Source organism: Rhinichthys klamathensis, unplaced genomic scaffold (genome assembly GCF_029890125.1).
Source record: "Rhinichthys klamathensis goyatoka isolate OS25496 unplaced genomic scaffold, OSU_Roscu_1.1 h1tg000044l_1, whole genome shotgun sequence".
NCBI lineage: Eukaryota > Metazoa > Chordata > Actinopteri > Cypriniformes > Leuciscidae > Rhinichthys > Rhinichthys klamathensis.
This window is the reverse complement of record NW_026606591.1, coordinates 786198-810059: the sequence shown is the minus strand read 5'-3', so window position 1 is coordinate 810059 and position 23862 is coordinate 786198. Positions and strand designations below refer to the sequence as shown.

The window sequence follows — 23862 nt, the reverse complement described above, 5'->3', positions numbered from 1 at the left end:
ATGGTGTGAACACACAAAAGACACATTTATAATAGGCATATAGCTATGTATACATGGATGTAGATCTCTCTCTCCAAGTAAAGAGTTACTGCACACTCACTCAAATATTTTTATTTTTTTTATTTTGATCACACAATAAAACCACATTAAAAACTTTTCCCATATTGGTTTGAATGTAAATTCTGGTTTGAGTTGTTTCTTATGAAATGATCTAATTATATAATTTATATCTTAATATAATTTTTTTTCTTAAAATAGCTTACTGGTCTGGACTAAAATGTAGGGTATGTGCACTTAATGTGGGATTTATCATACTCTGTCTTTACCAAATTCTTTTTAACTTGCATCTCATAAAGGTGTGTGTTTGCTTAAGCTAGAAAATGAAAATCTCTCTCTAAACTTATAAACACCCATAACGACTTACAAAATAAACAACTTACAGAGACATATACATGGACATGGTTTTAATGTCATTTTCAATTTTCTCTGCACAGTCCATCATCGGTGAGTGACCAAAAGAAAGCAAAGTGGAAATCAAAGTGGCTTGACACTTTTCCCACTATTGTTCCACCAACAAGTGCTTGTGCCGTTGTACTTTGATGTCAGGTGAGTGTGGATTGCATCAATTTGCTCCTGATCTTCAATTACACACACTTACACAGACACACACACACACACACACGATAAAATCACCATGTATGCCCTTTTCAAAATAGTTAAAGAAATGGGGCAAACCATAGGGGAGTCATCATAATTCATAAATGATGTTAATAAAAAAAATTGTGAACAACAATATTGTGTCTTTCTTTTAAATGGACCTTGGAATTTTAGAAAAGGGATAAATTGTGTTTGTCTTCATAAAATGCTAGGACACTGTTTTGAAGCTGTATGACGACCAATAGAGAATAATAGCTACATCATATATTTAGTCGAGGATCCATATGATTACATGGTACTGTCTAATTGGCTAAATTTGGTTAATATCTAAATGTAACTTTATATAAATTCTCACAGTCTCCCATAAAAACCTACGGTGAATATAGGCCTATAACTGCAGCAGGTCATATACTTGTCATAACATAATTGATGTGTATTTTTAATTTTTCAATTCACAAAAACTCATAGTCTTTTGTAGGCTGAGTGAAGAGAGTGAAGCCCAACTGAATATCTACAGACATTTTAATCCGTGCAGATCTACACTGTAGCGTTTATATTTAAATTAACAAAAAACAAAAAATTGTCAAGTCTATGGACGAGTTATTAATGTGCACGCGTCGATTTAATTACCGTATGTTATTTCGCAGTATATCCCCCCTACTGGACGCATCAGGAACAACAGGGGCGTAAAACTGCCAGGGGCGTATATCTGCCGGCTCCAGGTCTGCAGCCTCCCCATATAGCTGCAGTTTCGGTTTCCTACATAGTCAGCTGACCTCTCACTCCCTCCCTGGAAGAACTAATGTGTTTATTATTTATTCACCTCAGACTCATATTTTACCCTGAATGGCTGATTTATGCACAAATACATTCAGGTACTGTTTAACCTCTGCTCACTGTCAACTGATACACAAAAACTCCTCTTTATTCAAGCCAATATGTGTTCAATTAATTAATTGCATATTTTTTCCTGGACAGCAACAGTTGAAAATGTAACTTTAGTCACCGCTTTAAGTGTCTGATACAGAAACTGACTTTCAAAAATAAACCTATAGGCCTATTTGGAGTAAAACAGTGACATATATAAAGCCTAGGCTACATGGCAATTTTAAACAGCCATTTATATTTAGGCAATATTAGTTAAATGGCATGACACTATGCCTTTATAAATATAATAAAATCTAAGAGTTTTTCTCATCTTACAAACCCGCGCTACTGTCCGTCAGCTTTAGTTTCACTTTCCCAGTTATTCATCTGTTCTTCTGCAGCTGTAGAAAGCATCACTCCTTCAATAACAACAAAAAACATCTGTTGATAACACTTTTAACCCTGTGAGGAAAAAAAAAGGGGGGGGGGGGGGGGATATTCAAGTAGCCTACTAAAAGCTGAACCAAATAGCCCGTTTTAATTTCCGTAAAAGTTATATATTTTTAAAAGACTGACATTCTTATTCAACTTTTATTCATGAGTCTAGTGTAGGTTTAGTCAACATGAATGTTTCTCTGATAAATGTTCATCCCTCGATAATCATCCATAAAAGTCCATTGTTAGTTTTTGTACTGAGTTTTTTTTCTTTTCTTTTTTACGTATTTTTCGCCGCCCACTAAACAAGACATAAATAGTAATGTGAGCGCGTGCCCGACACAGACTCAGATCCTTTCACAGCTCGCGAACACGGTAGGCCTACAGTATTCAGTGCTCTTTTTTGTTTTTGTTGCTTTTTTAAAATAATATATAGGATATATTTTAAACTTTACACCAGAGAATGCTGCTTTCATATCCTTTTTTTTAAACTACACCAATTCACCAAATAGCTCCGACGTAACCGTTAGCATAGTCCAGATGGGCTGTACTGTGGGTGTGTGTTTAAAGAGAAATGAAACCAACTGTGTCCACTTGTTACTCCACAAAAACTGAATGGCTGTTAAATAAATAAATAAATGTACACTATTGTTGAAGTAAAACCAGTCCTGTTTTATACTCTTTTTTTCAGCAGGATTGCAGGAACATGATGCAGACTCTGTATAATTTGTCTGATCTGAGAGAGTCGAGGTTTGGTCAGCCTCCTCCCAGACACGGTCTGAACTTGCTGTGGTGGTTTGCTCATGAATGTGTTGATATTGACTCCAATGGTCGTATAATTGCACTCTGCAACCCTGCAAATAGAGATTTTGGCTTTTGTCTATTCCATAATAGGGAAGGACTTCTTCCTTACTCGAATCTTCCGTACTATGAGGTGGGCAACCTGAACACCCCTGACTCACTGCCTGAATATGTCACTGAGGATGACACAGGACGATCAGATGATGACAGCAACACAGATCGCATCATTGTTTCATTTAAATCTCACTGGTCCACTCCACGATTCGACAGGATTTATGTGACACAGCACTCAGATCCAGTGAACTTTGACCAGAATCACACCTACTGCATTCGCATTAAACTCATCAAGGCCATTAAAAGGTTAAGCAGAAACAAATTCCTCAGGAAAACTTTGAATGATTCTTATCAGATTATTATAGAACCGTGTTGCAGACGCTCACAGTCTCCATCTGCAGCTCAGTCACGGTCAGTGAAGAGTGAACTCAATCAGAGTCAAAGGTCACACTCATCCATCAATGATGTCTGTGAGAAATGCTGCTATGTGCTGGTGATGTTATTGATAATATTTGCTGTCTTGATTTTCTTGATAAAAGTGTCTGCTAAATGAATAAATGTACATATAATCTATGATAATTATTTTTTTATCATTCTATAAATCTAAGATTTGATGTTGAGCACTGCATGTTTATCACTGTATTATTTTAATGATTTACTGCAGATGTACAAAAATATTTCAGAATAAGGGGGACCAAAGGTACAACTTTAAAAATCGATCACTTAAAAAAAAACATATATATCGACCATTAATCTAAATATTAGGGGACACATTCCCGTCACATTTGTTGTAACTAAGCTTTTCTAGTTCTGTGTTTATATTTGTTGTGCTGATTTATCTATGACATATTTCAAACATAGAATTGTCACCATAAACTTCCAAAACAATCGATTTGTGTGTTTGTGTGATTTAACTTAAAGTGTAAACTTATATATTAGCTTTTCCATAAATGCTAAGGCTATTTTTAAAGTCCCCCTGTGGTGAAAATCAAGTTTTTAATGTTGTGTATATGTCTATGTGGTGTTTTAATTTGCTTTAAGACAAACCATGTGCAAATTCATAAGTCGACAGCATTGCTGAGTATTTTCTCCTTAAAACTGCAGTGAACCAGCAGATGTTGTCGGTGTGTGAAGTTTTGAGAGCTCGAAGATTCATTTTGCGAAGCAATTGGTTCGTTTGAATAGAAGTTTCAGAAAGACTCTGTCATGTTATGTCTCTGGTTAACACAAATGTTGATTAATTTGCTTATTAACTTACATTTTTTTATTAAATATGTGATTTCTCTGGCTTGGTTTGAAATAAAATGACTTTGGAAACTACTTAGAATGTTTGTTTGTTTTTTGGAAATAGCTGTGTGATATATCAGATGCCCTTGAGAACAGATATGCCTACAGAGAATGTGAGGGAGACTGGGGCTGGTTGACAAAATTTTCATTCTTCATTGAGTATTTCTGATGTAAAAAATAATATGATTTTAGTGTTAAAAGAGAAGCAAAAAACGGAAAAGAAATGGTCATAACCAAACTTATTCCACTTAACTCACATTATCTTCTCATAGTTCTGCTGCTCATGCAAATATCTGGCATGGAGCAGCATCAGTTTCTGTTTGCAGATCTTTGCTCCAATATTACAATATTACACTCCCATCACTTCCGCAGGGTATAGATTAATTTAATCCGCTCATATCTGATTATTATTGCTATTATTGAGGACATTTTGGTGTCCTGTTATTCAGTACAATACTTACTGAGACCACTAGGGGGAAGTAGGTATTAGGAGGGAAATACAGATAGAAGAAGCTTAGAAAGAGTAGAAGGATGAGCACGAGTAATTGTGTGAGTGAGTAATAAAGGAAACCCGTTCACCTGCTGTGGCCTGGCTTCGTATTGATACCTATAACACAACAAATTGGCGACGAGGTGACCGACTATTGCTGCAAAGATGGCATCGTCTGCACCATTTCCTAACTTCTTCTTGCCTGCTCCGGGCGACCCCGCGATTCCTTTCAAGACATGGGAGTGGATGTTCCAGAATTATCTATATCGGCCCAGATCCGGCCCACATCTGGTACACCTGGAATCCAAACAGCCCGAATGTGGGCCAGATCTGGGCCGACACTATGTTGCTGTCCGGGACAGGAATGGTCGGAAGCCAGAAAAATTGCCTGGGCACGGAGGGGCAGAGAATATTCTACACGTTACCAGAAACGGACGATACAATGGCCGCTGCTATTACTGCTTTACATGCTCATTTTACACCCAAGTTGAACGTGGTTATGGAGAGACACACATTCCGGAAAAGAACTCAACAAGCTGGTGAGTCTATAATCCAGGATGTTGCTGCACTGAGAGAACTTTCGGCTACGTGTTAATTTACAAATGAAGATTAGCCTATATGATTCGTGACCAGCTGGTGGAAAGCGTCACTAATCCGCGTATCCGAGAGACTTTTGCTGCATGAGTTAACATTAGTGAATGCTGTTACAATTGCACAACAAGTCGAATCTGCTGGAGAGCATGCTAAAGCAATAACGAGTACACAGAACTTTTCCGTACAGACTGTGAATGTGCAAAGAAACGCAAAAGTACATGGACGCGGCGCTGGCGGATCTAAAAATAGAACAGCTGGCACGCTCCACTGCTTCATTCACATCGCCTCGGACGGTGACTTCACACCTGCTTCGGATAAACATCTGGCAAATGCGGTAGAATGTCCAGCGGCCAAGGTAACCTGTAAAAATTTCAAGAAAAAAGGACATTTTGCACGTGTCTGTAGAACGACGCAAACTCGCACAATGCATGAAGTAGTAATGCCTGAGTACATGTTACTGTTACTACAAGATAAGGATGTAAGCGCTAAACTCCACTGTACTGTTCAAGTCGAAGCCGGTGCGGTTCAGAGGCCTGTTACACTGACTGTTGACACTGGTGCTTCTGTCTCAGTTCTGCCAAAGAGCATGTATGATGATTACTTTGAGGAAGTACCTCTACAGCCACGTGCAGCATGCTAAGTCACTTATTCGCGTACTCCAATTCATGTGATCGGACCGCAGTAAAAGACTGAAGCAAATGCTCAGTGAACTTCTATGTGGTGGATAAAGGAACTGCATTAATGGGCATGGATCTCATAACAGCTCTTAAACTGTGCATTAAAGGAGATACAATCCTGCCAGATCATGCTACAACCTCCACATATTGCTCTTCAGAACCTGTGTTATAGCTTTCTACTCAAGTGGACTCACCCTCAGTTGGCTGTGTTGCAGGATTTATGCATAAAGTCAAAGTGTCAGATTCAGCCGTGCCAGTTAGACAGAAATTACGACGCCTTCCCTTTTCTGTGAGAAAAGCTGTGTCCGCTGAGTTGGACAGACTACTTTCTGCTGGAGTTATAGAGCGAATTGATGCATCTCCATGGGTGTCACCAATTGTGGTTACAATGAAAAAGATTGGTGGCATAAGAATGTGTGTAGATGTCAAGGAACCAAATAAGGCTGTAATAGACAGTTACCCCGTGCGTCACATGGAGGAATTATTGACTGCTTTAGCTGGATCTCCAATCTTCTCCACAATCGATCTTGAAAGTGCATATCATCAAGTGGCTTTACATCCTGAGAGCCGTGATTTAACAGCGTTTATCACGCATGAAGGACTGTGTTTATCACGCATGAAGGACACGCATGAAGGTATGCAGGGTATCGTGCGGTTTGGCTTCAGCACCGTCGGTATTCTAAAAGATGATGGAGTGCATACATACTCAAAGGTTTACCAAACGTGCAGAACTACCTCGATGACGTAACTTGCTTTGGACGCACAGTAGTGGAACACGACGTTGCGCTGAACACAGTACTGACTACACAGTACGACACCTGTAGTCATTGGATTCCTGAATTCTGTTTTCAGTAGGCATGGAAACCCTGAGTGTCTGGTGGAAGATTACAAATTTTTTAAATGTTTCAGATATGTTTCCTTACATAACATCACGGTGTAGAATATTGTATTTAGCTTTTAAGGTTAAGCAATTCCTGTCTGTCTGTACGAGAAGGTCTGCTTTTCCTGTGTCACATGTTTAAACCCTGCTGAGCTGAGACCATTTGTTTCCTGTCTCAGTGCGTGAACCCCTGCTGAGCAGGTTTCCAAAACCTGTTTACCATCGCCATTTGTCTTCCCCCCTTTGATGTAAAGCCCTCCCCCTAAAATGCCTATAAGATACCATGAAAAGTCACTTTAGTCAGATTAGATTGAGATGACTGCAGCGACAATAAAGAACTTATACCTCAACAATCTCCTGGTCTGCGAACTTTGACTTTTCTACACTTGATAAGAAAATAAGTTTCCTACAGATGGTGCCGTGACCCGGATGGAGTTAACATACCTGAATCCAGAACTGAATCTCAACAAAAGATTTCAACACAGACTGAATTCCAGACTGAATCTTGAAACTTCAAGCTCAACAAAGAATCTCAACAAAAAATGAACTTCTGACTGAATTCCAGACTGAATTTTGAAACTTCAAGCTCAACAAAGATTTCAACAAAGAATTAACCTTTCTGACTGAGTTTTCCAGACGGAATCTTTCCGTACAACTAAAGATTTGGTGAGTTTCACTCCATTCAAAGAACAACTTAAGACCAGTACATGTGTTTTCCTCTGCGCCGTTCAGAGAAGAAGTTAACAGACAGCTGCAGAGTTTGCTAACTAAAGTTACCCTTTAAAAGTGTTCTTTTAGAGATGAAAAAGTACCCTCTGTTCTTGCAGGCAGGGAAGATTAACATTACGTGTTAATATTTTTGTGTAGCCTCTGCTTTGTCAGGGAAGATTAGCATTACGTGCTAATATGTTGGTAACCCCCTGTTTCAGGCAGGGAAGTTTTAGCATTATGTGCTAATATTTTGGTTTTATCCTCTAAAAGTTAGGAAGGTGAAAGATCCTTTCCGTTTCTTTCAGGGAAGATTAGCGTAACGTGCTAATATTTTTGTGTTTCATCCTCTGTTTCAGGCAGGGAAGTTAAATGTGATGTGTTGGTAACAAGGAAGGTTTATCAACAGTTTGATCTGTGACATAACTGTAGCCTCTGTTTGAACAGAGAAGTTTTAGTGTTTGTTTGTGTGGCAACAAAGAAACTCACAAAATGGTTAGAAGCAATGCTAGACGAGTTCCATCAACTCAGAAAGGTGGACTAGCTAGCCCTCTATTGTTACAGTGTCTGGTTGTGTTCCCTTGTTTGTCACTAGAGGTCCTCATTATCACGGTGTCTTTCACTATTGACTTCATTTCCCAGCATTCTGTCTGTCACTGTCACTCATCAGTTCATTGCACACAGCTGTTCCCCGTCATCATTGTTCCCAGCTGTTCATTGTTAGTCTTGTTAGATCTGTGTATATATGCCCTGTCTGTGTTAGTATGTGTACGGATTCGTTCTGTCACGACACACACGGGACAGAAGATCCAATTTGCAGCAGTTTATTAATATAAGGGTAATCCAAATCGTAGTCTTCCAGGCAGGGGTCAAAATCCAAATAATCAAACTAAACATGTAAACAAAACCCAAACCAACAAGAAAACCGACCAAGGAAGTGGTGACATCTAACAACGAATCCGTACACATACTAACACAGACAGGGCATATATACACAGATCTAACAAGACTAACAATGAACAGCTGGGAACAATGATGACGGGGAACAGCTGTGTGCAATGAACTGATGAGTGACAGTGACAGACAGAATGCTGGGAAATGAAGTCAATAGTGAAAGACACCGTGATAATGAGGACCTCTAGTGACAAACAAGGGAACACAACCAGACACTGTGACATCTATGGACAGACAGTGAGTTCAAGTTATTGTTAGGAGAGAAAATGGACTCCATAGTGACTGAGTCAGTTAGATTGGATTTGACAAAGAAATTTGGTATTGATCCAGACAAAGTTTGGTCTATTGAAGAATGCAAGAAGGTGTTAGGTGCATGTATCAGAAAGAAAAACATGAAAGGCATAATCTGTTGCCATAGAGAATTTAGCTTATCCATTGCACAAGAACAAGCTAGGTGTATTGATAAGTTAAATGAACAAAACAAACAATTGCACACCCAAGTGTCCTGTCTCAAGAAAAAGGTGGGCCACAACCAGGCCTCAACCAAATGTGACTCAGAAAACCAAAAGTCAGATGAAACTTATCCTGATGTACAGTTTTTTGATAGAATAGAGGACAATGTCAGTGCTGTATTAATGAAAGATGTAAATGCAGTTGAAGTGTGTGGAGCAAGACAAAAGGCTCAGAGTAGGGGAAAAGGGAGTGATCCAGTTCCATCAGCAACCCCCATAATGCAGCTACAAGCAGTCAAATTATATTTAGCTCCTAAAGAAATAGAGAGAATTGCTGAAAGTTTGCCATCAGTACATGGAAATTTTTCTGAGTTTAGGAGAGAATTGTCCAGAAAGATGCGGCTCTATGATTTGTCTCTAGCTGAAGTCACCCAGCTAATATCACAGATCTTGACTGAGTCAGAATTCAATGATTTTGAAAATGCTGTAAACAATTCTGAACTACAGCATGCCAGAAAAGATGAATTGAGAGAAGGAGTTCTGAGAGTGTTAAAGAACATTGTTGGACCAAAAGTGGACTGGTCAAAGATCACTAGTTGTGTACAGAAGAATTATGAAAATGTATGTGAGTACACAGAAAGATTTTGTCAGACAGATGCAGCATACAGTGGGATTGTTGACACTTCAGAGAAGGTGCTAGAGGACAATGGTGCCCTCGTTCGCACATGGTATGATAGTCTTTTGTCAGAGCATAGAAATGCATTGCCTTTCTTAGACGTCACATGGGCTACCAGTACCCTGAAAAGTAACCTAGACAGGTTAGCTACTTGGGAAAGAGATTCTGATGTTAAAAAGAGAGTAAGAATTGCAGCAGTTTCCTTTAAGGTCAACGCAGAGAAACGCAAATGTCCTAAGAGAGAGGTCAGTTGTTATTACTGTGGTAAGCCTGGACATTGGGGAAGAGAGTGTAGAAAAAACAAAAAGAACTTTAAACAAGTTAACAATTTTACTCAGCTTCTGCTCAGTCTGCTTGCTACTCTGAAACAGCCCCTCCCCTCGTCATTAAACTGGGGCAGCTTGTTTAGGTGTTAACCATTTGGGCTGTGAGTGCTTAATCTCCCCAGTAACTAACAACAAAGATGAAAGACTTCTGTTTGTTCAATAGAACAAAAGGAAAGTGACTGTCTCAGCCTTCCTTTGGGTAACACTGGTTAAGTAAACTCACAGCCTTAAATGCTATGCTCCAGCACTGGCCCTTCATCAGTGATGGTATTAGGTCAGACTGTAAATGTAAAATGCCCACATGCAGTGTCCGCACTAATGAATCAAGCAAAAGTCACCTCTGTAACCTCCTCCCGTTGGGGAAATTGGTTAACTACCCTCACAGAACATTGTTTTACAAGCGAGCACCAGTTACGAACCCATCCTCATGTATGATGTCTGCAATGACTGAAGTTTTGTTACAGGATGAAGGTGAAATGACTAAAGAAAACCTGGACTCATGTGTCACACTGTAAAAGTTGTTCCCCCTCCCACAGGGAAATGACAGGACACGAAACAGTGAGGAGCCCAGGGAAGAACCGATTGCAACAGGCATCGGGGGCCAACCCCTGCGGTGAAGACTCCCTCATAGGCCTTCCCCACCCATTAGTCCATCCTCACCTCACTGGGTTCTTTAGGTGTCACAGGAATTGAGAAATAGGGAAAGAAGGAACAACGATAGCAGACTCAGAAAAAGATACAACCCTAGTGTTTTAAACAAATACTGCTACGACCCTAGTGTTTGAAGAAAAAATACTGCTCTCCTGTCTTTTGTTTTCTGTCTTCCAGATACGCACCGACCTCCTCACCTGCATATGAAGCCACAACCTTCCGGAAAACAGCTAGACCAAAAGACGAGCCAACTATCGCAAAGGATAAAGAAAAGAAGAAATACACAACGCAGAGAATAAAGAAAAGAAGAAAAGAAGAAAAAAACACAACGCAGAGACCCACTACGGGAACTTCAGTTATCCACCAACATGGTCAAGATTGTCGTAACCATCAGGACATCTCACAAAGTGTAGACTCCAGAATCTTTGTTAGCTGGAAAGAACGTTGCAGGCCACACCGGAAGATGGCTGCATCCCATGACCCACTTGTGCACAAACATGATGTTCCAAAAAGACATTCTTGATCTTTCAACTAAATTACAACTAAAGTTATTTTAGAACTCCCAAAGGGGGAATTGGAAGATTACAAATTTATTAAATGTTTCAGATATGTTTCCTTACATAACATCACGGTGTAGAATATTGTATTTAGCTTTTAAGGTTAAGCAATTCCTGTCTGTCTGTACGAGAAGGTCTGCTTTTCCTGTGTCACATGTTTAAACCCTGCTGAGCTGAGACCATTTGTCTCCTGTCTCAGTGCGTGAACCCCTGCTGAGCAGGTTTCCAAAACCTGTTTACCATCGCCATTTGTCTTCCCCCCTTTGATGTAAAGCCCTCCCCCTAAAATGCCTATAAGATACCATGAAAAGTCACTTTAGTCAGATTAGATTGAGATGACTGCAGCGACAATAAAGAACTTATACCTCAACAATCTCCTGGTCTGCGAACTTTGACTTTTCTACACTTGATAAGAAAATAAGTTTCCTACACTGGTAACCGATAATGGACCACAACTTATTTCTTCAATCTTTACCGCTTTCTTGGACAAACAAAATATTGCACACACCAAAACATCCGTATACCATCCTGCAGCTAATGGGGCTGTGGAAAGATTCAATAAGGCTCTTAAGGACTGTGTGCAAATGGCCATTTTGCAAAAGCAACCGTGGAAACAAGCAGTCTTGGACTTTTTGCAAACGTATCGTTCTACTCCACATGCAATGACTGGTGTTTCACCATTTGAACTGTTGTACGGTAGGAAAATGAGAACCAAACTTACTGTGTTCACATCTCACTCCAGTTACACACGGGACCAGGAAGTCAGACAACGAGTCAAAACAAAATCAAGGAATACTCTAATGCGAAACGAGGGGCTCGGGTGTCTACATTTCAGGTGGGGAATAGAGTGTGTGTACGCAAACCAGCGCATGTTCCCAAAGGACATTCAAAGTTCACACAGCCAGTGGAAATAGAGAAGCAAGTGGGCCCAAGCACATACAGATTGGCAGATGGAAGACTGTGGCACTCTTCTCACTTGTCTTTGGTTCCAGAGGTCTTGAAGCTGACCTCAGATCAGTCTGCTGTTGATGTTTCAGTTGTAGTGGTTTGAATTACTGACTGTATGTAGGTATAGAGCAGATGGAGATTGAATATAGTCATGTTATGATTCTGTAATTCTGTTGGAATTATGAATGAAGACGTGAAATTGAGAATTTAACGGATGTAACTACAGTTGTTTAACTACTGTAAAGGAACTTAGTTGTAATAAGGCGAAAGTTTACGCTTATTTGTTCATGTTGAAATCTAGAACTGTTTTGACTTAATTGGTACTACGTGAAATTGTTTTACGTAATGCGGGAGATGTGGTGTCCTGTTATTCAGTGCAATACTTACTGAGACCACTAGGTATCTCAGTAAGTATTGTAAGTACAGTAAGCAAAGCACAGTAAACATGTAACCGTTCACCTGCTGTGGCCTGGCTTCGTATTGATACCTAGTACACAACTGACATCTTTGACCTCACACGAGACACTCTAGAAGCTGATAAATAAGGAACTGCGGGATACAACAATCTTTTTCAAATGCAGAATTATCAGAGACACGGTGAGCATTGAATAGTCCCTTTTGAGAGACCTTTTTATTTATTTAAAAACACATAAATTATGAATCAGAATCAAATTACCTGTAATAGCACAGCCGATCTGGATTTCTTTGCTTTTATATAACATTTTACTCCAACTCACAGATTTACCGTTCATCTCACATACAAGATTCATAGAGGTTCAGACTTTGTTCTTATATTTCTGTGTGGTCTGCAGATGTGTTTCGGTCATAGTCTAGGACCCAACAAACTTTTTTCTGTTGATTTTGCGAGAAAGTCTGCTGAATGGATTTAAATGTTAGTTGTGAGCTGAGCTGAAAACCGCATCAAATTATCCCAAATATTGAATAATTCTGCAGAGTTCACTAATGAGGAAATGAGCTGAATTAACTGAAGTTCAGCTGCTTTTTGGTTTTGCATTCTTGCAGTTTTTCGGTGTGATATTAAAAATATTCTTCTTTGCATTACAAGTGCGCCATTGTTCGAGTAAAACCAGTCATTTTCTTTACATTTTCTTTTCCAGCAGAATCAATATGACGAGGACCCTGTATAATGTCTGATCTGAGAGAGTCCAAGTTTGGTCGGCCTCCTCCCAGACACGGTCTGATCTTGCTGTGGTGGTTTGCTCATGAATGTGTTCAGATTGACTCCAATGGACATATAATTGCTTTCTGAAATGCAATTGGAGAAATGCAATCCTGCAAATGGAGCTTTTGGCAACTCTTCAAATGGCGCCCGCAGCCGAATCATCCATCCGTCCATTTCCCAAACCGCTGGTCCAATGTGGCTACAGCGTAATATCATAGGCTACAAGTGTAAGTTGCTTTTTAATTAATTACTAAATTGTTTAATTAAAGTTTATACATGCTAGTTTCCCATGACTAATCTTTTCATATTACTACTGGAGCTGCCAGTTTGCTAAGTTTCAATTAATTATTAAACAGCAAGCACAAACTGCAAAAGCGACAGCCCTTCCAGTGCAAATATCTGAATTCACTCACTCGTTTTCATTCACTCCTTTAAGTAGACTATATTCGTGAAGTAATGCAGCGAATAGTGAATGAGGTGGTGATTTTAAACACAGCCAAAGTTTTTATGCTGTTTGTTTTGAATTACGGTATGACGCTCTATTGCAGCTTGTCTCCGTTTTTGGACAAATGGCTTAATACAATTAATACAATATGATATTAAATACAATTATAAATATATGCTTATCATTATATGTGTAGCGAGGAGTCAGAGGCGTTCAGATCCATTTGCAGCACTTTATTTAAACACACCAGAAGACAAAGAATAGCAGGCATAAATCACAGGTAGACAAGGAAATAGAGGGAAAATCCAGAACTCATGGTCATAAACAGGCTGAGGTGGAGGCAGGCAGCAAACGTTCGTACAAAGAGTCCAGAGAACAGGCAAAGATCGGGGAACCAGGAAAACCAAGGATACTTAGAAACGCTCAGGAATGCTTGGAAATGTCTGCAGGGCAAAACAAGACTTCGCATTGACAAAGGGGAGAAGGGGCCAGATAAAGGAGGCTGAGTGTGCACAGGTGACAGTAATGATGATGAGGCAGGGATGGATGGTGAACAGATGGTGAAGGGGGGGATGGGAAGTGCAGTCCTAATATTCAGGGGAGAGTGATCTGATGACGCCAGAAGGGGGTGTTGTAGAGTGCTCCGTGACAGAGCCCCCGCCGGTACTCGTAGTGCCCCGTGGTCGTGGAGAATGCCGTCTTCCACTCATCACCCCTCCGAATCCGAATGAGATTATAAGCATTCCGTAAATCGAGCTTAGTGAAATATTTGGCGGTGCGAAGCATCTCCAGAGCGGCCGGGACAAACGGCAGAGGGTATCGATATTTCACTGTGATATCGTTGAGACTACGATAGTCAATATATGGGCGGAGACCTCCATCCTTCTTTTTGACGAAGAAAAAAACAGCAGAAGCAGGGGATGTAGAAGAAGTTATGAAGGCCTTGGCGAGTTGTTCCTCAATGTATGACCTCATAGCGTCAGTCTCAGGCTGAGATAAAGGATACACTCTTCCGCAAGACGGTACAGCTCCGGGCAGAAGTTTAAAGGCGCAATCTCCACCTCGGTGCGGTGGTAACTGAGAAGCCTCTCTTTCACTGAAAGCCTCAGCGAGATCATGGTAAACGGCAGGTACCCCTTGAAGATCAGGAATCACAGTGCTGCTGGGCCCAGTCTCTAGACCAGGAACAGCGGGTCGACAGTGTGAGAGACAGAGAGAGGACCACTGGATAATCTTCCTCTCGGACCACGAGATATGAGGGTTGTGCTTCTCCAGCCAGGGAAATCCCAGAATTACAGGATGTAACGGAGAGTTGATAGTGAACAGTCGAAGGGATTCTGAATGGTGGATAACAATTTTGAGGGTGAGTTGTTGAGTGGTGTATTGAACTTGACCAGATCCTAGGGGTCGCCCATCTAGCGCTGCCACAGCCACACTGGATTCTCATGGAATTAGATAAATGTAATGGGCTTTAGCAAAGGCAAGATCAATAAAGTTTCCAGCTGCTCCAGAGTCAATTAAACCTTTAATTTCTAAAATCTCTTTTGAGGTGCACAGAGAAACTTCTAGTGAGAGATAATTAACATTAGAATAGGAAATACTGGAACTCACCACGTCATAATCTCTAAACGTGGGTCTCACAGGACAAGACGCCCTCAGGTGGCCGGTTTGAGCACAGTAAAGCCGAGGTTGTTGCTCCTTCTTCTCTCTCTCTCCTTGGTAGAAAGGCGCGTGAAACCGACTTGCATGGGTTCTACTTCGGTGCTGGCGGAGGGATATTCTACGAAACTGGGCTTGAGCGGTGTGCGATGAGCGCGCATAAGATTGTCCAGACGAATGGCGAGATCCATGAGTTGATTAAGTGATTTACCATCGTCCCGACATGCCAGCTCTCCCTGAAGATCAGCTTTGAGACCCTTACGGTAGAGAAGCTTTAACGGGTCATCCGTCCAGCCCGTTTGCGCAGCGAGAGTACGAAATGAAAGAGTGAAATCCGCAGCAGATAAATTTCCTTGACGTAATGATAAGAGTAGCTCACCGGGATCCTTTCCTTCAGAGGTTAGAAGACCTCTCTGAACAGAGTGACGAAATTGTCAGGGAAGAGTGATTGATGACGCCAGAAGGAGGTGTCGGAGAGCGCTCCGTGACAATATGTAGTGTTGCATGTTTATCACTTGATTCTCTTAATGATTTATTATAATATGAAATCTGAATATGAGTGAGACATTAGTTTAATATAAAGTATTTAATGTAAATCCCCTCATGTACAGGACTCATTTGTTTCTGCATAAGTTTTGTTTTCTGCATTGTGAGTTTCTGTTCATCAAAACAGCAAAACATGTCAAACCTGTAGAGTACTTCCTGTTAGTTCAGTGACATCAGCAAACATGCGCTGTTGTCATGTCATATAAATGAGGCAGTCAGTGCAAAAGGTCTAGTAAGGTGCATCACTACAAGGTAAGGTGTATCATTTTTTAATATATAGCCTATACTGTGTGTGTGTGTGTGTGTGTGTGTTTTATTGATTTTGAACGGTTTACTTTTACAGAAATGGTGGATCAGTGCACTACAGATTAACCCTTCGTCTCACTCCAATCATTTGAGAGGATCAGTTTTTCTCAGTTCTTTGTAAGTAATCAGTGTCTGTAAAAGTGTTTAGCCGTTCCCCTCGTCCTGGCATATGTGGTTTATGAGGAACTCAAATGTGTCTCATGACATAGGTATTACAACGTAATGTGGTTTATGAGGACACTTCCTTTGGCTTAAAAAAAAACATACTAAACTTTCTTCTTTTTTTTTATTCAGAAAGCTTTCTCCTATGGGTAGGGTTAGTGTAAGGGGAGAGAATGTACAGTTTGTACAGTATAAAACCCTTACGCCTATATAGAGTCCCCATAAACCACATATGCCACATATGTGTGAGGCTGCTGTTTGGTCTTGGTCAAAACAGATTTGAATAGATTCAAATTTGTTAAACAAAGCTGAGAGTAGCCTATACACTCTTATTTGTAGCTGAAAACCCCATCACCATTAGCCCAAATATTTAATAAATGAACATGTAAACTGCAGGGGATTTACAGAACTTTGTGAATAACAGGAGTTTCAATTCTGCAGATTTAATAATGATGAAATTAACTGATTTAACTGAAGTCCTGAATGATGACGAACTGATTTATGTTGCTTCTTGGTTTTACATTTTGCATTTTTTCCTGTATATTTAATGTTAAAAAACATTATATTATAACATTTATTGCATTACAAGTGCACTGTTTTCTTTCCAGCAGGATTGTCAGGAACATGATGAAGACTCTGAATAATTTGTCAGATCTGAAAGAGTCCAAGTTCGGTCGGCCTCCTCCCAGACACGGTCTGATCTTGCTGTGGTGGTTTGCTCATGAATGTGTTCGGATTGATTTTAACAGTCGTATGGTTGCACTCTGCAACCCTACAAATGGTGCTTTTGGTTTCCACCTATTCCATAACCGGGAGAATCTTCTTCCTATGTCTTATCTCCCGTACTATGAGGTGGGCAACCTGAAAAAGAGTGACTCACTGCCTGAATATGTCACTGTGAATTACACAGGATATTCAGACAACAGCAACAAAGATCGCATCATTGTTTTATTTAACTCAAAGGGGCACAAATTTGACAGCATTTATGTGACACAGCACATAAATTTGCTGAATTTTGACCAGAATCACACTTACTGTATTAGCATTGAACTCATGAAGAAGATTATAGGTTTGAGCCGTGAGGAATTCCTCAAAGGACCCATCCGCACAAATCCACCCAATCCTTCTCAGTATGTGTCCATAGACATGCCCAGCACATATAATCCTTCTGTCCCAGCAAGACCGTCACTCACACCTCAGCCACACACACCTCAGCCACACACACCTCAGCCACACACACCTCAGCCAGAGCAGAGTGAAACCAGTCTGAGTAAGGAATGCTGCCCTGGGCTGATTTGTGTCTTGATTTTACTGTTGCTCATTGCCACTATTATCTTTTTATGGTTTAAATTAAAATAGTTTTCATCCACTGCTGTTTGTTATTCTAGCTCATTTTGAAGCTGATTTACATGTTTATTATTATATAGAATAAAATACAATGTTGTGCGATGCATGTTTATCACTGTATTCTTTTTAATGGTTCAATGCAATGATGTAAATAAATATCCGAGATTTAGAAGGACCAAATGTAAAACTATAATAATCAATATTAATATTAATATTAATCTGAATATTGAGCGACACACTCCAATCAATGTCTTCGACAGCTACGCCCTGATTTATAGTAATTTCGCTTCGTAATTGTGCGTATTCATATACAAAACAAAAAGAATGTATTAAAACTCCAAAAACCATTGACTTGTGTTTGTGTGATTTTGTTTTTTTAATTTAACAATGTAAACTTGTCTATTACTTTGCCATAAGTGCCAAAATATATTTAAATTTTTGAAAAAGTTGCGATTCAAAAGTAGTGATTTTTTATAGGAAAAGTAGCAATTCACTTTTGAAAAAGTAGCGATTCATTTTGGAAAAAGTAGCGATTCATTGTAAGGAAAGTATAGATTCACATTTGAAAAAGTAGAGATTAACTTTTTAAAAAGTAGCAATTCTTATTGAAAAAAGTAGCGATTCATTTTTTTAAAAGTAGCCATTCATTTAAAGAAAAGTAGCGATTCACTTTTGAAAAAGTAGCGAATCCTTTTGGGAAAAGTAGTGATTCTTTATAGAAAAAGTATTGATTCACTTTTGAAAAAGTAGCGATTCATACTAAGGAAAGTAGAGATTCACATTTGAAAAAAGTAGAGATCAACTTTTTAAAAAGTAGCAATTCTTTTTGAAAAAGTAGCGATTCAATTTAAGGAAAGTAACGATTCATTTTAAGGAAAGTATCGATTCTTTTTGAAAAAGTAGCAATTCATTTTAGGAAAGTATCGATTCATTTAGGGAAAAGAGATTTTTTAAGGTCACTCGATTCTTTTTGAAAAAGTAATGATTAATTTTGGAAAAAGTAGCGATTCTTTTTGAAAAAAGTAGCGATTCATTATGAAAAAGTAGTGATTCTTTTGTAAAAAGTATCGATTCACTTTAGCAAATTATCGATTCATTTTGTAAAAGTATCTATTCACTTTTAAAAATGTAGCGATTGATTTTACAGAAAATATCGATTCTTTTTGGACAAAAAGAGATTCACTTTTGAAAAAGTAGTGATTCATTTTAAGGAAAGTATCGATTCTTTTTGGAAAAGTAGCGATTCTTTCTGGAAAAGTAGCGATTCTTTTGGAAACAAGTAGCGATTCATTTTGAAAAAGTAGTGATTCTTTTGGGAAAAGTATCGATTCATTTTAGCAAAGAATCAATTGATTTTGTAAAAGTATCGATTCACTTGAAAAAGTAGTGATTCATTTTAAGGAAAGTATCAATTCTTTTTGGGAAAAGTAGCGATTCTTTTGGAAAAAAGTAGTGATTCATTTTGAAAAAGTATCAATTCATTTTAGAAAAGTATCGATTCATTTTGTAAAAGTATAGATTCACTTTTGAAAAAGAAGCGATTCATTTTACAGAAAGTGTCGATTCATTTTGGACAAGTAGAGATTCACTTTTGAAAAAGTAGCGATTCATTTTAAGGAAAGTCAAGTCAAGTCATCTTCATTTATATAGCGCTTTTAACAATGGAGATTGTTTCAAAGCAGCTTGAAAGTATCGATTCTTTTTGAAAAAGTAGCGATTCGTTTGAGATTCACTTTTGAAAAAGTAGCGATTCATTTTAAGGAAAGTAGCGATTCTTTTTGAAAAAGTGTCGATTCGTTTTGAAAAAGTATCGATTCATTTCGGGAGAAGTGGCGATTCATTTTTTTAAAAAGTAGCGATTCATTTGGGTAAAGTATCTATTAATTTTTTAAAAGTAGGGATTCTTTTTAAGAAAGTATCGACACTTTTTGGTGAAAGTATCGAATTCTTTTTTTTAAAAGTATGTGATTCTTTTAAAAAAGTATCGATTTATTTTTAAAAAGTAGCGATACATTTTTGCAAAAGTAGCGATTTTTTTTCTTTTTTTAAGTAGCGATTCATTTAGAAAAAGTAGCGATTCATTTTGGGAAAAGTAGCGATTCGTTATAGGAAAAGTGGCGAATCTTATAGGTAAAAATAGAGATTCCTTTTAAGGAAAGTAGCGATTCAATTTAAGGAAAGTTACGATTCACTTTTGAAAAAATAGGCGATTCATTTTGGGAAAAGTAGCGATTCATTTTACAGAAATGATCTATTCTTTTTGGAAAAGTATCGATTCCCTTTTGAAAAGTAGCGATTCATTTTGGAAAAATAAATATGAAAATAAAAGTGGAAATAAATAAATGCATAAATAAATAAATGTGGAAAAAATACAATTATACATAAATAAGGAAATAAAAGTATAAATATTTATTTATTTTTGTTTTTTACATTTCTACGTATATTTATTTATGTATTATTTTTATATTATTATGTTATCTTTGGCATTCCATAAAATATTGAGTAAATAAACGAGTTCACCAACAAGTTTATTTATTGACAATTTATTGCAATGATGTAGACAAATATTTAAGATTGTTTGAGACACAAAGTAAAATCCTATCCAATATTCATAAATAAACGAAACTTCCTTTCATTAGTTCAGCAAACATAGGCTATTGTTGTCAAGACACAAAAAGGAGGCAGTCTGTGCCAAAGATCTTCGGTAGTTTAAGGCCGTGTGTCCACCAAAGCGTTTTTACTCGCGCCTGGCGTACGTTTTCAATTGTTTTCAATGGGAGCGCCACGTTTTTTAAACGCCATGAGTGCAACGAGGCGCTGAGCGTGTATTTAACGCTCAAGCGCTGAGCGTTCGGCGTTTTTACTGGTCGCCGAGAGTTGAAAAATGTTCAACTTTTGGATAAAACGCAGCGCTCATCACTGTCACTTTTCACCAACCGTCCAATCACAGTGGAGGAGGGGCGGGACTAATATCACACCGACCAACTGTCACAACATTCTTTGTGTACAAGGACATCAACCAGCAGAGCTGAACAAAATGGATGAAAATTTAATATTGCTGGTCTCCGAACATACGTGTTTATACCAGATGACATCCCCGGATTACCACAATGTGAATTTAAAAAACAATGCTTGGAGGAACATTTCATCGGCGATCGGTCAATCAGGTAAGCAGTCAGACAGCTGATCGGTGGGGGCCGGGATCTACGTTAGCGTAACGTTAGCTTGCAAACCGTCAAAGCTATTTTTTTTTAGATACATTTCTATAAATAACGCCAGGTAATCGGAATATTCTATTCAGATATTCTGTATCATAGCAACGAAGCGTCTCAACGGAAAAAACGCCGCGCTGCCAAAACGCTCTCAAGCGCCCACAGCTGGGCGTTTTCAGCAGAGCGTCTAGCGTTTTCAGCCGGCTAAAAACGCTTTGGTGGACACACGGCCTAAGACGTTTCATTTTTTTTTTTTTTTTGCAAATTAAAATGTGTTAATATTCCAAAATACAACAACACATTGGAAATGAATTCAATAGATTGTCAAAATGATGATGTTGTGTTTTTAATAGATACATTTGTGAAATTCAAGACCTCTGATGTTGAGCTAAAATTACCATTGCTGTATTTTCGAGAATGCCCAACAAGCCTGGACATAAAACAAATAATAAAATAAAAGTAATGACAAATTAAAGAGTAATGAAATGAAATATGATTCAAACTATGTCCGGTGTGTGTGTCTGGTGCAGTGTGTGTTTGCTCATGTGATCTTCTTAGACACGCCCACTGCTGTCTGTCTGCTTCAGTTCCCTTTCAGTCAGTCACTCCGAGTTACGCCAGTGACTGACGAAACGGGGGTTTCGCTTAGAAGCCTATCACCTTTGAGTTCTACAAAACGAGCCAATGGCAAAACAATGCCATGGGTCTGCGGATTTTGCATATCGCACATCCGCCCCACCTAGTGGGTATAAAAAGGAGCTGCGCGAGTAATCTCGCATTATGTTTTTGCTTCGGAGCCGAGTGTTTCCTTCACTCTCCACTGCAAGCTGTCCACGAGTTCTGAGATACGAGACGAGTAACTCTTCAGCGGTGTTGGTGTGACGGCGTCTTCCAGCGAGATCGCATTCCTACTGCTACCCCCTGGGTGCTTCAGCACTGCTGTTGACAGTTTCATCCTCTCTAAAAAAGCTGCACGCGGCGCATCTTTTTAAAGATGTCTCGCCCGTGTATTTCTGGGTGCGATAGACGGATTGATTCTGCTGATGGGCACGAGCTTGGGCTTAAATCACGCTCAGGCAGCATTTGTGGATGCGTCATGTTTCCATTGCGCGAACATGACCATCACAATGCTGCGATCGAGACTCGATGACCTCCGTAGAGGTAGAGTCCCCTCCACCACACCCCAATCTATCCCCTCCGTGAGAGGGGAAACTTTGGCTGGTGGTCAGGCCATCACCATCGCCATCACCCTGGCCAATCCCTCTGAGGAAGGACTGAGCTGAGCTGAAAACACCATCAAATTATCCCAAATATTGAATAATTCTGCAATTTTGCAGTTTTTCGGTGTGATATTAAAAATATTATTCTTTGCATTACAAGAGCGCCATTGTTCGAGTAAAACCAGTCGTGTTCTTTACATTTTATTTTCCAGCAGAATCAATGAGGACCCTGTATAATGTCTGATCTGAGAGAGTCCAGGTTTGGTCGGCCTCCTCCCAGACACGGTCTGATGTTGCTGTGGTGGTTTGCTCATGAATGTTCAGATTGACTCCAATGGACATATAATTGCTTTCTGAAATGCAATTGGAGAAATGCAATCCTGCAAATGGAGCTTTTGGCAACTCTTCAAATGGCGCCCGCAGCCGAATCATCCATCCGTCCATTTCCCAAACCGCTGGTCCAATGTGGCTACAGCGTAATATCATAGGCTACAAGTGTAAGTTGCTTTTTAATTGATTACTAAATTGTTTAATTAAGGTTTATACATGCTAGTTTCCATAACTAATCTTTTTATATTACTACTGGAGCTGCCAGTTTGCTAAGTTTCAATTAATTATTAAACAGCAAGCACAAACTGCAAAAGCGGCAGCCCTTCCAGTGCAAATATCAGAATTCACTCACTCGTTTTCATTCACTCCTTCAACACAGTCTACATATTAGTGAAGTAATGCAGCGAATAGTGAATGAGGTGGTGATTTTAAACACAGCCATAGTTTTTATGCTGTTTGTTTTGAATTATGACGCTCTGTATTGCAGCTTGTCTCCATTTGGACAAATGGTTTATTTGGATGCTAAATGAATATAATCTATGATATTAAATACAATTATAAATATATGCTCATCATTAGGGTTGCATGTTTATCACTTGATTCTCTTAATGATTTATTACAATATGAAATCTGAATATGAGTGAGACATTAGTTTAATATAAAGTATTTACTGTAAATCCCCTCATGTACAGGACTAATTTGTTTCTGCATAAGTTTCATTTTCTGCATTGTGAGTTTCTGTTCATCAAAACAGCAAAACATGTCAAACCTGTAGAGTACTTCCTGTTAGTTCAGTGACATCAGCAAATATGCGCTGTTGTCATGTCATATAAATGAGGCAGTCAGTGTAAAAGGTCTAGTAAGGTGTATCAGTACAAGGTAAGGTGTATCATTTTGTAATATATACTTTATATACAGTGTATATAGTTGTTTGTTTGTGTGTGTGTGTGTGTGTGTGTGTGTGTTTTATTGATTTTGAACTGTTTACTTTTACAGAAATGGTAGATCAGTGCACTAGAGATTAACCCTTCGTCTCACTCCAATCATTTGGGAGGATCAGTTTTTCTCAGTTCTTTGTAAGTAATCCGTGTCTGTAAAAGTGTTTTAGCCAGTTCCCCTTGTCCTGGCATATGTGGTTTATGAGGAACACAAATGTGTCTCATGACATAGGTATTACAACATAATGTGGTTTATGAGGACACTTCCTGTGGCTTAAAAAACATACTAAACTGTGTTTTTTGTTTTTTATGTTATTTAGTTTTCTGTTATGGGTAGGGTTAGTGTAAGGGGAGAGAATGTACAGTTTGTACAGTATAAAAACCCTTACGCCTATCTAGAGTCCCCATTAACCACATATTGAATAGATTCAAATTTGTTAAACAAAGCTGAGAGTAGCCTACAATCTTATTTGTAGCTGAAACCCCCTAGCCTGGATGCC

General features: G+C 39.0%; 1 protein-coding gene across 1 annotated transcript; it reads left to right on the top strand.

Annotated features, from left to right (window-relative positions):
* The first annotated feature begins 2288 nt into the window (after positions 1–2288).
* On the top strand, positions 2289–3367 carry LOC130082352 (uncharacterized). The gene is made up of 2 exons (XM_056247199.1): positions 2289–2334; positions 2654–3367. Exon 2 carries the CDS (start codon positions 2666–2668, stop codon positions 3365–3367), a length of 702 nt encoding a protein of 233 aa, XP_056103174.1. The 5' UTR covers positions 2289–2334; positions 2654–2665.
* The last annotated feature ends 20495 nt before the right edge of the window (positions 3368–23862 follow it).